General features: G+C 38.3%; 1 protein-coding gene across 4 annotated transcripts in view; it reads right to left on the reverse strand.

Moving 5' to 3' along the window:
- MYT1L (myelin transcription factor 1 like) overlaps window positions 1-15,937 on the reverse strand; it is a 129,846-nt gene that overhangs the window by 27,380 nt on the left and 86,529 nt on the right. For all 4 annotated transcript variants that reach the window (XM_065679185.1, XM_065679186.1, XM_065679184.1 and 1 more), the window contains exons 14-16: window positions 7,505-7,567; window positions 2,722-2,805; window positions 1,158-1,379 (exon numbers count right to left, since the gene is read on the reverse strand). In XM_065679185.1, the coding sequence (XP_065535257.1) occupies window positions 1,158-1,379; window positions 2,722-2,805; window positions 7,505-7,567 (369 nt within the window). The remainder of the gene's footprint in view (window positions 1-1,157; window positions 1,380-2,721; window positions 2,806-7,504; window positions 7,568-15,937) is intronic.

The raw sequence follows: 15,937 nt of genomic DNA on the forward strand, positions 1-15,937 counted from the left end.
TCTCTAAAACCTGTCGGAGCTGCAGGCTGTGTAATACAGTGGACCACTAAGGACATGGACCAGAATCCCTTCATGGTAGGCACCATAAAAACACTGAGTAGAAAACCAGCTCTGAACCTAAACAATAAATAGGAACTATGTGCACAAAATCCAGAGAAGTTGCAGTAGGGGTAAGACCTTTGATTAAGCAATAAAGGATTGTCAAAGAAAGAATCAAAGGAATAGTTACAGGCAAGAGAAGGAATAACAAGTACACATTTTACCTCTACATCTAGAACTAAGTACAAAGCAATATCAGGTTGGTTTAGTTAACTAAAGGGTACAGAAGTTCAACTTAGGTCTGCCTGGAGAAGGGTGACAAATTAGGCACATCGGTTTGACATATATGAAGTAACTGAGTTTCATATTAACGATTATATAATAAGAGATTTGCTCTGGCATTGTAGTCATGCTCAAACTGAGATTCCCCTCCAAAGCTCCAAGAACATCCTTGCTTCCTTCTAACCTAATATCTAAAATGGCAGCAAGATTTATCCCTAATAGAACAGCCATGTTCTCTTCGTTAATTTCTTCAAAACTATGAAAAATGTCACTGAAGTTCTCTTACTTTTGCTAAGTTTATAGAAAATTGGACGTTATATTTCTTTTGTCAAATATGTGTTTAAGTAATCTGTTGTTTTCTACGTATATTTTTTTTCACAAATATTTTCATTACCAACTTATTAAAAGTACTCTGTTTTTATGGAACTGGTTCCTTAAATTCTTCAGTTCCATGCTCTGTGAGAATTAACAATGTGTTTGACATGTCTGAAAAGCAGGGCTATTCAGATGTGTATTACAAAGTCTATCCTAATATAATTCGTCCAAAATCAATCAATAAAGCAGTAGAAATTTACAGTTATTGCCATTCACACTTTTTTCCCTAAAATTTCCTGTGCATTCAGATTCAGGTTTGTATCTGCTAGGACTTGCATCCCAAAAATCACGTGTCTTGATTTCCAGTTATCTACAAATATATGTGAAAAGGTTATTTTTCAAAGTAATAATGAAATCCAAAAGGGACAGAGACATGCCATGACAGAAAGCTGTATTTCAAATCTTGCTGACCTAGTTTAAATAATGCACATAAGTGAAAAATAGAAGCCATAGTTACTCACCTACGATGAGTAAGAAAACTACCACTGACATGTCCTGAGCCATCACATCCTGGGGTTGGACATGACATTCCTTCCGTCTTCACTGACTTCCAAGAGAACTGTGAGCCATTTAGGTACCCATCCTTTTGCCTTTTGGCAGCTAGAGGACACCCTGACGCACTGCGATGGGACGCATATTTTCCAGTTATATGACCCTGACCATCACAACCAGGAACTGGACATCTGGATAGCAGATAGATGAGATAAACTTTATTGTCTTGCCATCATATACCTGGTAGCCTCTACAACAAAGTCAAAATAAACCCGACATGAAAAGAAAAGAAAAGAACAATCATGCACTGTGGTCTTAAAAATAGTTAAGATACCCTGTAGTGGGTAAAATTATAAGCAGAACTGTACTAATATGATAAAAATATATTATTTGAAACACTAGGAGGAGGCTAACTGGTAGACAAAGTCACAGCTTTGTTGATTTTGTGAATTGCAACAAAAGGACTGAGATATATATTTGAATTGCAGGCATTCATTACAGTAAATATCACACTGAAATTGAAATGTTGGCTACTGAGCTCCACTCAGCAGGGAAATTGCCCATAAAAACTCTATAAGCATAAAATCCTACTTAGTATAATCCTTGGTACATTTTATTTATGTGCATGGAATCTAAAGAAGACTTGTCTGAAGTCATGAAAATGTTTTAACAGTTAGGTATGAAGTGATCATAACACCTCATCAAAAATGCTGAGCACCTTCAACCACTCTCTGAATAGGAGGGATTATAACAAACTATGTGTTACAGCCTAGAGAGATCAATGAAAGCAGTTCTGTGCTCATCAGATGGTTTTTCTTACTTGGGAATTCCCTCATATATTTCCCCTGTATACTTCTAAAAACAAATGACCAGGATTAGAAGGTTAGAAGTTAGAATCTTCAAAGTGAAATATTTAAACGGAATAATGTTTTTTTCAGTATGCTGTTATAGAACACATATCAAAACTGGGCTGGTTACTTCACTGTTTGTCTTATACTAAAGTATTGCTGCAACTCTCCACTAAGGATCCAGTCTTGAATGGTGCAAGCAGTCACTAAATCCACTAAGTTCAGTGGCCACTGATACCAGAGCACCTTGCAAGAAGAAACCGAAAAACCTATAGGTAGGCATTTGTTCCACATGTAAACTGCATAGACAGCCAGACTTGTTGCAGCAATCTCATATGAACACTCAATAACTACTTTATTTAGCATGTTTGGTTTGTCTATAGTATGCAAACACGTTTAAGGGGATTTATTTTAGGAGAAAAAGATCTAGATAATTTTTTAGTTTCATGTGAAAAACATATTTTAAACTTTCAAAATTATAGAAGAGTGTGCCCTTGGCTGAATATTGTATCCTTTGCTGACTAAATCAGCACAGATCCTTGATTTGCGGTTCACTCACAGAAATCAGTGGGCCTTCTGCTCTTGGATAACTATCATACAGTAATATTTATGCTCTTATAAAAAGCTGAAGATATATATGACATTATAAAACACATGAAGGCCCTTTGACAATATTTGTACTCACCTAATTGGCTCTTGGTCTTCTTTGTCTTCCTTGCTTTGTGCTATCCTAATTCCACTTTTCTTTGCTCGCGGACAACCTGAAAGACTGAGTGAAAGAAAACAATTTAAAACGCAATTTCTCATTCTTGGGTACAGTTTACAAAGGATATGTTTTCTATCTGAAAACCAGGCAGAATAGGTAATCCTGCCCAGTTTCCAAAATCAGAGCTCAAGCAGTTTAAATAAGGAGAGCTGCAGAATGCAACCACAAGGGGGAATCCACGTATCTCCGTTTGTGATGTCAAACAGGACTGCAGGCACTGTGCATACCACAAGCACAGGCATCCCTGAGGAGCCAGGGAAAGCATTTCTTCCTAATAATCCTTCCAGCTGACTCAGCAGCAGCAGCGAAGCAGCGACAGCTTTAGAAGGAACAGAAGCCAGTGCTTCAGGGCTGACAGGCAGTATGTCCTCTGTATCTCTGAGAGGCACAGAATAGGCTCAGAAAACAGGAGTTCTTGGATCTGTTGGTAGGACTAAAGATTTCTCCAGGAAGCACATCAGAAATGCTATCAAACCTTCCCAAACATCTTGTAAGAATTCTATAGGATGGTTGAATAAAAACATAGCAGTGCTTAGAGCTGTACAATGCCTTCCTGTGAAAAGAGTTTAAGTGCTCAAAACTCACCCAGACAAAAAGATTTGATAAAGACAAATCTGTATGTTAGCCTAAGCAATGTTACATTTAAACACACACAGAGAATGTTGGGTTTAACTACACAAGACAGAAAATATGTATCTATTCCAAGATTTTATAAGCTCAGCTTTCCCTTTGCATATGAAGAATCCATTATAGAAACTATTTAGTAAACTTGACAATGACTTTAATGGATACTTAAATTTTTTCTAAGTAGTTGCTATCCAAGGACACGAATATGTCTACCAAAAAAAAATTCACCCTTTGTCCTCTACTTAAATGTGACTTCCATCTTAACACCAACATTAAAAAAGAAATTCATAAATAGAACACCACCTTCGAAAGTATTCAGTTGAGAGACAAAGTAGTGTCACCAAAGAAAAATGTCCATAGAGAAAGAAACAAAATAGAAGATTAAGTTTTTGTTTCAACATAACAAAGGGTACTTCAGTGTATATAGTAGGTCCTGTATTCAGGAAGAAGAGACAGAAATGGCGGTATCGAAATTTTCAGTTATTTTGTCTTGTAAAGGCCAGTGAGGACTGGGAGGAACAAGTAGAGAAAAGGGTGATGCTATCACAGACATAATTCTGTGTTGGTAAATTAAAAATAGAAATAGAGTTTACATGCTGCAAAGTCATAAGCAAGTCAAAGTAAGGGAGGAATGACAGCACAAGATACTGGACATAGTGTATTACCTAACAAATCCTAGTGAGATGGCATGGCTACACCTGCAGTGGTAAATGGAAGGGACCTAAGACTCCCGTTCTGACCCAGGACCAGCAAGCTCTTGGGTCGGAACAGTACGTCTGTCCAGCTAAATTCTTCTTCTGATAAAGCAGAATAGCTACAGCCATATCGCTTATAGAGAGTGATTTAGACCCATGCTGAGCTCCAAATCATATCTGAAATTGCCTAGGAAAGTTTCAGTGGCCCAGGATTACTACCATGCCAGGGGACACAGTAACAATTTCATAGTGTAGGCATCTGTATGCTGATGCTTGGACCTGTGCTGTCATCCCATTTCATTTAGACACAGCTGATAATTTTTCTTTTTAAAGCAAACTGCTGTTTATTAGAACTTGCATAGTGCACACCAAAGTACCCTAGTTCCTTGTGTACAAACTAAACCTCAGAAAGCCTATGCCATTTAAATATAGTTTTATTTGAATATAGTAATATCATAATCTGTAAGAAGACAGAGGTAGGATAAACAGAGTCTGAGGGATTTAAAATAAAAGGAAGCGGGCTCTGGGTTAAGGGGGCAGTTTGGGAACAGGTTGGTTCGCTGCTTTCCATACAACCTGGAGTGCAGGAAGTGAAGGGGAGAGGACAGGAATTACAGATATCCCTGGCTTATCTGTGAGCCTAGGTACCCACAGTGTGAGAATAATCAGGTTTTGCCTCTGAAAGCTAAACAGTTAATAGAAATGCTTCAGAAAGCAATACTTTTTTTAGTAGGTGTACAGATGGGTATGCTTGTAGACGATGACATTTTCATAACGAAATCTGAATGAAGAATTTCTGCCTTGATTTAATGCTTTCTACATATTCAGTCAATTTAATTATCACCTACTTATTGGTATTTTGGTGCATCACCTTTTTTGCGATAGGTCTTTCTATTCTGGCACTATGATTTATTGGAAAATTTTAAGACCATTCAGATCCTCTAAACAGACATTTTTCAACAGACAGCTTCTGAGATTATGATTAACTAATTTTTCCTCTGACAGCAGATTCACCAGGAAAACATGTCAAGGATGAGCCTTTGCTTTATTTTTTTTTTTTATTCTGTAATAACCAAAAGCTATTACAAAGTAAACATATTACTTTGGTTTTGTATCAGTTTAATTTCTTATATATGAAGATAAAATGCAACAAGGGAAACTCAACACCAGTATTTGCTGATGTAAATTTCTGCACACACTGAACGGGTGTGTGGAACTGCAGGGTTAGGGCAGAGTTAAATGTGCCTTCATGTGTGCTTGCTGTTGAGCAGCCATTTTAAATACAGATGATACCCAGGCATCTTGGCAGCCATTTAGGAAAGAAGTTTGTCATTCCCTTCCTTCTGAAACTGAAAGGGTTGTAAGTGATGGTATAGAATACGAGAAAAAATGCTAACTCAGATGCTAATTGTCAGTGTGAGAATTAGGAAGCTTAACTGTGAACATGCTGTGAGGTCTTTCACACTTAACAGCTCCAAATTTAGGCTACTGGTTTGCATGCATTTTGCCAGCCTCAGAAATGGCCTTGACAGATATCACGACCTAAACACTGTGGGGCTGACTCTGTGCAAATATGACAGGTCTCCTGGGAACATTGGTGGTTTATGCAAAGAAGACATCACTCCTTCAGTGTCAGTGCCCCTGTGAACGCAGGCTGCCAAGGTGGCCCTTTGGGACAAAACCAAAGGAATTATGTGGTCAATATAGACATGGTGGCATTTCAAAAGTTTGAGTGCGCTAAATCTCAACGGACTGGGCAAATTCCACATCACTTAGTTTTGCAGAACTGTTTTTTATATCTTTCTGTGTACTGAGTATGCTGCAAAAACAAATGAAAACTTGGTCCACCACTCATCATGCAAAACCACAAAAATGTAAGATTTTGCAGATGAAAGCAGGCAAGCTCATGGTCTGGTCCTGCAGTGGTTAGGAGACAGTGCCTAGGGAAAAGGTTTAAAAAACAAGCTGACATGCAGTGATTCTCCCCTGCGAACCTTGCCAGCTTTTAGGTTTCCTATTTTTGACACTTTGCCTTACGCATCTTCACTGTCCTGCCTGTTTCTGGTTAAATACATGAACAGATACATAAAGAAGTTCCTGAAATATCCAAGTCAGGCATAGCTTCACCAAGTATAGTGCTGGTAGAGTTAAGAGCTGATAAATCCACATAGTTAAATGCAGTTCTAAATTTGACCTTAAATCCCTTTGGAATGTGATATAATCTCCTACATCTGTAAGCGCTTTTAAAATGTTTACATCTTCTCCTTTATACTGTTATTTGTACTTTTTATGTTTAACTGTGCATTACAGAAATTGTTACTGTGATCTTTCATTTTTACTGCATGTAAAGGTATGGCACATTCCCAATCTCTACATTATTTATGTTTTGATTTTAAACTGTTTGTTGCTTTTACTGGGAATACATTTAAACTGGGAATTTGTGTATTGATTAGTTATAGCCAATTGTAAAAGTACAGGGACTTGGTGAAGCAAGCAAATATCCAGACTCAACAGTGTAAATACACATGGGAGTAAAGACGCTTTACTAACAAAAGAGAGGTGAGTTACATTATTATTTGTTGATTTAAGCAGTGGATAGTTATCTACAAAATATGGTGAAATTCTTCTCTATTGATTTATAGTTCTCATATAGCCACAAGTGAATTGCTAATTACAGCATTTCCTACATTACCTCTATAATACTACCACCATAATTGATATTGGGGTATGAAAAATACCCTAATTAGTAAGTGTGAAGCTTTCTTTGGCCCTTGGTAAGAATCAAAGTTATAATTTAGGCTGTTAAAGTAACAGCTTTCGTTCACAAATTTCTTTCCATTCTTCTGGCTTGATATAGTAAGGTACAGTGTGTTGTGATTTAAAAACAAGCCAAGCTTTATTATGAAATGTACCAACAAGACTGGTGCATATTAGATGAGTTACTTTTCCCCTCTGATTAAAGCCAGTAAGGCTTTGGCTGGGAGAGGAGGTAAAGAACTAGGTCTAGTTTTGCATTTCAAGAAATACACAGGGAGTCTGAGAGAGACTGACAGGAATAACCAGGAAATAAAATTTGTGGGGGAAAAAAATCCCAGCAGAAACTTCTGAATGTTGAATTGCTTCCCTGGGCTACCAGAGATGGTAGAAAAACCGGATTAATTTTCTACAAGGATTTTACTAGATATTAGCAAAAATCTTCCTATCTAATTGAGTAGTGAGCCATGCTAAGAGGAGAAATTTATTCATTGGTTAGACCAACCCATGTCTATGTACAACACTCAATCCCACTTAAGTATTGAGAGAGGGGAGAGAGGTCTGTTGAGGTCCTTTCCAGCCCTTCATTTTTTTGATTTAAAGAACAAAACCTTCTCTTTACATACCTTCGATGTGAAGCATAATTTCCAGTAATATGCCCAGAGCCATCACACCCAGGGGTGGGACACCTAGAATAATATTGGAAGAGATACGGAGCAGTGTTACTGACAGGAAAGACGTAACTACCCATTAAAAAAGTATTCATTGGCTCAGTCATCATTTCCACAGGTGCCAGCCCTGGTGACCTCTAGCCATTGCTAAACGTCAGCTTAATTCCACACTGGGGACAAACATACTTCTTCCATTCACAGAATGTTTTTCTTTGCTACTCCTCACCTGCCCACTCAAACACTTTCTGGATATCTCTGGTACCTGCAGTTTAGTGGAGATTTCCAGCAGCAGCCTAACATCCCCGCACCACCAGGACTGAGTAGGGTTGACAGCAAATGGAATATCCCCATGGTGTATTTTTAGGTAATGACTAAAATTACAGTGAGCTGTTTTGTTTCCCATCAGAGCTATTGCTCTAATCCCTCTCCAACATGTCATGAGGTCACACAGTGGAGAGACCCCTCCAGCTCTCCAGAAAGTGAAAAAAATGTCTGAGGAAATGTGTAGACAGGAAAGTAATGCTGGCCTCTTGTGGAGAAATGGAAAACCACCCAAATGCTCCTAAACATCAAGCTACAGCACTAGACAGAGAAGTCATTGATACAGACATCAGTGGAATTTCTAATAGTAGAATGACATTGGAGTCATCCAAGAAAATGGATGCTTTTTTCTACATTGCAAAGATTATTGTGATCACGACAAAATAAGCTACATCTTAATGCTAAGTAAAATCATTAGATGGGACTTGAACTGCTACACTGTCACAGAAGAGACAGAGGAAGAATTAATTTATATTGATTTTACTGAACAGACAAATGCTACATTAATTCAAAAAGTCAGTTTTCTTGAGCCTGTGGTTTGAATTTTAGCCATACTTTAAAGCTTCATTTCAAGAAACCATTCAAATTCAAACAAACGTGCACACAAATTCAGATGTTGCATTCTCAAATATCAGATTTCCGTAACATTGAATTCTTCCACTATTTGAATCCAAAATTCATGCAGATTTTGGCTTTCCCCCTTTACTGATATGTGTGCTTTCCTCAAAGTTGGTCCATACTGGTAAACTTTTGCTTCACAAAGGCTTCTGTAGACTTGAAAATTTCTTAAAATCAGGAGCAACCCAGAATTAAGTGCAATGGGGCCATCATGTTTCATGAAGCTGAATTTTAGCTCTTTAAAACCAGTAAGCATTACCTAATTCTGAGTAGCTCAGCAGATCCAAACTTAAAATGTGACTAATGCAACCTTGGAAGAGATAAATTAACTGGAATTTTTTAAATGGAGTTCCCATGGCCTTCATGTGAACTAGTTCAGTTATTTTATACAAAACATTAAAATATGATAGCAATTCCAGGATGTAAGCTGGTAAAACCACTGGGGTTCATTTCTACAGAACGTCACTTCTAGGAGTTTCTCTTCTATATAACCAGCAGCATGTGGACTTTGGACAAGAAGTCTAAACAACATCCTTAAAGACAATTCTCGTTTTCCCTTGCTTTGTCTTTGTACAGGACCAGGTACAAGACTGTGATCTTGACTAAAAGGCACAATTATTACTGTGACTCTTTATATCTTCAAGACCAATATACAGGCTAACATCATACATCAATCTTTCTGCTTGTAGAAAGATAAACCCCCTAATTTTTGCATTGGTTCTTCTGATATAAATTAGATAAAAATATGGCCCTGGGTGAAGAAGTCACAGTTCAGGCCGTATGGCCTTTACCATTCATTCCTTGCTGTGGTTGCAAATGGCTGGACCAAGCTTTGGCTATTTCTTTAAATTAAAAAAGAAATGGTTAGGGCATCTTATATCAAGGGTCTTATATTTTAAATAATTCATACCTAGGTATTTAGATGTTCTCACTACTTTTTACTTTAATTTTCATTTTTTTGTCAAATGTTTTGGGTTCTACAGAGAGAGGAATTGACTAAACTTTGGTTTTAAATGTCCATGGCATTTAAATGGATAAAGAACAAGGAGCCATGAGACTCTGCTCCTGCAGTCTGTCTGAGGTACTACAAGAATCCCTTCTTTATGAACCCATGCTATTTGAAGCCACCATTTTCCTCTACAAATTTTTCAATCCTTTCAAGAATAAGTTATTATTAAAACTGAACAATTATTTTTCTCATCTTGTTCAAGAATTTTGCTACAGGCAGGCATGACTGATAGTGTCTTAACAAACAGGATTTATAAGATGCACCAGTATATCCAATCAATCAGTCCTGACATTAGATCATTACACCTCAACCAGTTGGACAGTCTTACAGAATTTAGAAATCTAGCTTATTTCTGTGTCATTTAAAGAAAAATAAAATCTTAAGCGTTGAAACTAAAGAAGATATCATCCTGTTGTAAACTGAACTGAGAATCTTGACAAAGTCCTCTGTGCAGTTCACATCAGTTTAAAATCATACTTTTGATTCAACCAGAAGAGATTTTTTTTTATGTAAGCAAGGATTTTAGAAAGACCTTTCAGATTTTGATTTTGGCTCTATAATATTTGCTTTCAAATCTCATAATCTTATATTGACCTAAATGTAGCAGATGAAATAAGACTTCAGTGCAGTTAGCAAGAACATTTCTATTTACTGTTTCCATTCTATGAGAAGTGCTTATAACCACTGTGAAATATAGGATGCGGATATACAGCAGTCTGTTTCAACTATAAAGTTATTACAGTATTTATTTGCTATTCTAAGGAGATTAGACAAGGAAACAACTACTAGTCCTTGTACTATTCAAATTGTGAGTCTGTATTTTCAGAATATCTGAATCATACACAGGACTTGCATATACCCTACTACTTTACTGTCAACTACTGCTGTACATATTTGACTTAATCAATCATATGTACACGCAACAATACCAGAAAAATGTATGTACAGGTGCTAGTAAGTGGCAAATGATATGCAACCCTTGAAAATTAATATCAGAATAAGTGGAGAAAGAGATACAGTGTTTTCTCACTTTCTTAAAGTGAATAGAATTTGGCAGGATCAGAAGCTTATTTGTAGACTCTACATAAAATCTTATTGCAGCAAAAGAAATATTTTAGTACTATAAAAAATAAGGTGACAAAAGGAACTTACCCTGTAAAGAGTGAAGCTCAGAACAAATAACACTAGTGCTTTACCACAAATTCAAGCCATCCAATAAGAGAGTGAGCTGATCAGTGAACGGGAATGCAGTTAGTACTGCCTTGATGTCCCATTCATTTCACAGACCATCCCAGAGAAGCTTATTTTGGAAACATAAGCATAAGCAGAAAGCTGGGCAAACAGCAGAAGTGCAACAGCTGTGGCAGCTGGATTACGTATTGGGATAGATTCAGCAACAGGAATGAAAAAAAAAGGTGAGAGTCAAACTGAGATAAATACACTTAAATCCCACTATCCATTCTTCACCAGGGAAAGGAGCAGCAATTAAAAAGGACTTTTGGCAGCTGAAGGAACTTAGGGAGGTTTCTGGGACTGGGAAGGAAATGGATGCAATGTCCAAATGAGCTCTTGGTGGGTTTTTCCAAATGCCAATGGTTAAAATTCCTGCTGCAAGTTCAACTCAGAGAAGAAAAAAACAAACGAAAAACCCCAAAACCAAACCAAAACATCTCACATAGCATTAGCACACCGCAAGTAAGATTCACTTTTAAACCTATATTCCTAGGCTTTTATCTAAGTCTGCAGGAGTTAGGTAAGCTTACATGTAGTTTGTGTTTAGATTTATAGCTCAACTAGTACAAGACCAAGCAGGCTGTTACACAAAGATGCAACGACAGAACTGAGGTAGTTTTGTCCTCATTACTGTGTAAAACTTTGGTTGGCTTACTTTTAAAATCTATTTTAAAATATAAATTCTCTCTAAAACATACTGATAAAACAAAGATACAGTAATCTGTAATATAATGAAAACGCTTTGCTTTATTTTTCTTTTCCTTTTAGATATTTTACTACACAGGACAATGGCTTTTTGGAACCAGAAGGAAGCCAAAAGAAAAATTAAATTGAATTGAATGGGGGAATAAGCCAGTAAGTTGTAAAAAAATTCCAAATGGTTCTTCAGAATTTTCCACACTGCAAAAGAACTGAGATTTAATAGAATTCTTTCTCGTGGTTTTATTTTGACCATACTGTCAATCTCTATAGTAGAGGTGTGATTTTCTGTTGAAGGTTCAGAAAGGCTAAAAAAATATAATTGTTTCCTGTGGGATTTTTTCATAGCAGAATGTAGAATTTTTTTATTGCCTGTTGCTTTCCATGTATTTGAGGTTCTGTTTTATTTGACTGAATCGCCAGGAATGAAAGTCATGGGTTGGGAGGCTGGAAGACAGACACAGTAACACTTTGCATTTCTATCTTTCATCTGAAGATCTGAAAGTATTCTTACAAACTATTATTATCTATTTATTTTATAGATAAAATCTCACGATACTGCTTTGAAAAACGGATGAATTTGGCAGAGGAAAATTGGGGCATAGAAAGGCTAAGTGACTTCACACAGGAGAAGAAAATGGGCTAGAAGTACAGATTTTTATTTACTGCTCTGTTTGCTGCTGTAGAGCCATGTGTCTTCTGAAACTACATGCAGATTCATAAACAAAATATTGTGGGGCTTTTTTCCTAGTCCGGTAGTCCAGAAACAAAAGGTTGCAACACTAACCTTGTAATGAATGATACTGCTTTTGCAGCTCCCTGAATTGAATATGTGAGGAAAGAGAAAAAAAGGGGAGTGGATGAGAAAGGGATGAGACCCTTTGTCAAATTAAGAAATGGAGTTTTCTGTAAGGTGTGGGAAGTTTCTTGTATGTCTACACCTCTAGGAATTCGAGTGATTGTCAAAAAACAACAGGTTTGCAGCTCTTGACAAAAAAGGTCCCCTTTTTAACTGTGTAAGAGGCCAAAATAGAGAACAAGTTTTCCTCCAGTTTGTATGCCACTCACCATTAACCTGCAGGGAGCACTCCAGGGTGAGGACATCATAAACAGACCTGTGTGGTCCTCAGTGCAGATTTTTTGGCCACAGGTGTGTCAGTAACAGTCAGAGTTGTGGTTATTGCTGTGAAAACACCTATTTAGCAGGAACTGGACAGAAACCAGCAACTCATTTTGCCTTTACATTTCTGAGCAGTCAGAGCAATGCCTCCCAGCCATTACTGTTCTAGCCAGCTCTGTGAAAGCAATCTGGATGTGTAAATCTTTATATCTCATTTTCAGTCCCAGATATTTTGGTAGATTGTCAAGCTCTAATTAAGTATGTGAAGTGGGAACACTGCTGATCCTTTTCTTCATGAAGACACAGAAGAAAAATCATTGTCTGTTCTAATTCCAGCAGGACCACAGATGCTTTTCTACTTTTACCCTGTTGTCTTTTATTGTCTATTCTTTTACCATAGCACTTGACTTCTGAATTCCTAAAGGTTGATGCTTCCTTTTGATGCCTAGACAGAAGCCCTCTACTTACACAACCTATCTGTGACTTTGCAGTGAAAAATGGTTTTGTTAGGATATATTTTTGTCTTTTAATTTCCCTCAGTGAAGCCGCACATATACATATTTCTTCACTCTTTATTTCACTCCTTCCATTTTATTTCCTGATGCCTCTTTCTTCCTATTTTCAATGTTATTCTATTCCACAGTGGAGCAAGAGCCTCCATTTGCTTCTGCCCTATACTTTGCTTTCCATCTATATTCCTCCTCAGTGTTCCTCTTCCACATTCTACTTCCTTTTCCAGATACTGTGCCTTCTTCATTGTCTCTTCTTGTCACTTTTAATTTTTCACTCTCTCCCTTTTGCTTCTTTTTATTCTGTCCCCTTTAGCTGATGTCTTCATTCACTGTTCCACCCTCATCCTTTCTTCCTTTCATGATGTCTAATAACCTTGAAGTCGACAGTTCTTTCTTCTTTCTTCCTCTTTGTTGTTTCTTTCCATTATCTCCTCTTTCATCACCCTTCTTGTCCTCCTTCTCTTTTCTCCAATCTATCTTTCCCATAGTCTGCATTGCTTGTGATCCTCTCACATTTCTGAGATGACTGGCTACACATTGCATCCTCATGTCAGGGAGAAAATGCTGTGTGTTGTGAAACCTTAGCATAGAATTTCTTGGCTGCCAAGACACAATGAGTAATTTTAAGTATCTTAAACTCTTTTATTTTTATTAAAGTCCTTGTAAGCTTTATCATGGCTTCAAAAGGAGCAGACCCACACTAGCACTGGGTACTTCTGAAAATCACACTCAGAGCTCAATTTGAAGCTCCTGAATTGGTTCAAGAAGCAACATAAACTCTGTGGGACAGGCATGGACATAATGAACATTTCAGTGGATCTTCAGTCTATGGTTGTATGTTCAAGGCTAAACCTATGTTCTAGTCCTCACAAATACACCTCCAAAAGCATGTGAAGTTAGACCTTTATAAATATCAAATGCTCATAAAGATTTGTAAGCCAAAAACAAAAAGTGAAATTTAGATTCACGTGTTAATTATTTCCCGGTGTTCAGCCTAACTAAAAAAAGTACTTAATCACACAAATTTAGTTTTAGCAAAAGTGCTAAATACTGCTTTTTCATATGTAAAAGTGCAGGTTGGAGACTGGAAAGAAGTGTAGAATGGAAGGGTTTGTTGTTTCCACTTTCACTCTACAGTCTTTCTAGCCATGAGGGAATGATGCCAGGCTTATGGAGCTAGTCCAGGCATGAGACTAAAATAATTTTGGCTCAAAGGCTTCATGGAGTAACTTCAGTCTCTTCTGTCTCTGCTGAGAGCTTGCTCTGTCTCTCTCGCTGCCTCTAGAAATCCCCAGCAACTGAATGGTTCTAAACTGGGGATGGCTGACTGCATACCCTTCTCCTTAGGTAAAATTTAATTAATTCCCTGACTTTCTGCATGTACAGTTTTTCTGTCCTTAGCTGCTGGTATTATCTGTATTGCATTCCTGCATTTTTTTTTTTAACTATGTGGGGGTGAGAAAGAACATGGTATGCTTTTTAATTACACTGAAATCCATTTTCCTATAAGTCGTCTAAATGCATCATGCTGGCATTTAAAATATTGCTGTGCACTCGAATGCAGAGATACACACGATGTGTTTAAGCTAATTATATTGCTTTAGAAAAAAAGAAAAATATTCCTGTGCCTTCAGTTACCACCTCTGCATGCTGCCAGTTCTGCTAGCAGTCAGGACTTCCCAGTTTCCCAGCAGCAAGTGCCATGACGTGCTGCCCGCTGTTCTCACATCTAGCACCAGCTTATAGAGCCTAACATGCCAGTTGCCAAAGGCATGGTATGTGCCTAATGTGAACTAACTTCTGTGCGGTACCCAGGGGGTGCTCCGTTCACAGAAGCTGCCAGGGGGAAGCTGTGAATCAGCTCTCTCCCTGGGCACCTTGCCCACGCTTTCTCTCCTGCCAGCATCGCCTGCCTTGGAGGCAGCACCGGCCAGCTGCAGATCCCCTCCCCGCGGCAAAGAGCACTTCCTGGCACTAGAGATGAATCAGTTCCAACACATGCAAATTCAAACGTTCATTTCCAAACACCTCAGCCTTTGAAAAAAAGCTTAATTTTTATAGTGAAGGATTAACATAAAATGATCAAGGCCTAGAGAAAAATGCAGGAGAAGAAAGCCTTAAGAGAACATCCCCAACAACTAGGAGCAAAGCCATGTGAAGTCTCTGCCTCCTAATAGAATCACAGAATTATAGAATCAGCTAGGTTGGAAAAGACCTTTAAGATCATCATGTCTAATCATTACCCCAGGACTGCCAAGTCCACCACTAAACCATGTCACTGCAGGCCTCATCCACATGGTTTCTGAACACTTCCAGAGACAGTGATTCCACCACTGCCATGGACAGCTTGTTCCAATGCCTGAGCACCCTTTTGGTGAGAAAATTTTCCCTAATATCCAGTCTAAACCTCCCCTTCCGCAGCTTGAGGCCATTTCATCTTGTCCTATCATTAGTTACTTGGGAGAAGAGACCAACCTCCACCTCACTGCAACCTCCTTTCAGCTAGCTGTAGAGAGTGATAAGGTCCCCCCTGAGCCTTCACTTCTCCAGACTAAGCCCCCTCAGTTCCCTCAGCCACTCCTCACAAGACTTTTGCTCCAGACCCTTCATCAGCTTTGTTGCCCTTCTCTGGACCCACTCCATCATCTCAATATTACTTTTGTAATGGGGTGCCCAGAACTGAACACAGTATTAGAGGTGCAGCCTCATCAGCGCTGAGTACAGGAGGATGGTCACTGCCCTGGCCCTGCCAGCTACTCTGTTTCTGATATAAGCCAGGATGCTGTTGGCCTTGGCTGCCTGGGCTCATGTTCAGAGGCCGTCAACCAGCACCTCCAGGTCTTTTTCTGCCAAGCAGCTTTCCAGCCACTCTTCCC

This window comes from Lathamus discolor, chromosome 5 (genome assembly GCF_037157495.1).
Source record: "Lathamus discolor isolate bLatDis1 chromosome 5, bLatDis1.hap1, whole genome shotgun sequence".
NCBI lineage: Eukaryota > Metazoa > Chordata > Aves > Psittaciformes > Psittacidae > Lathamus > Lathamus discolor.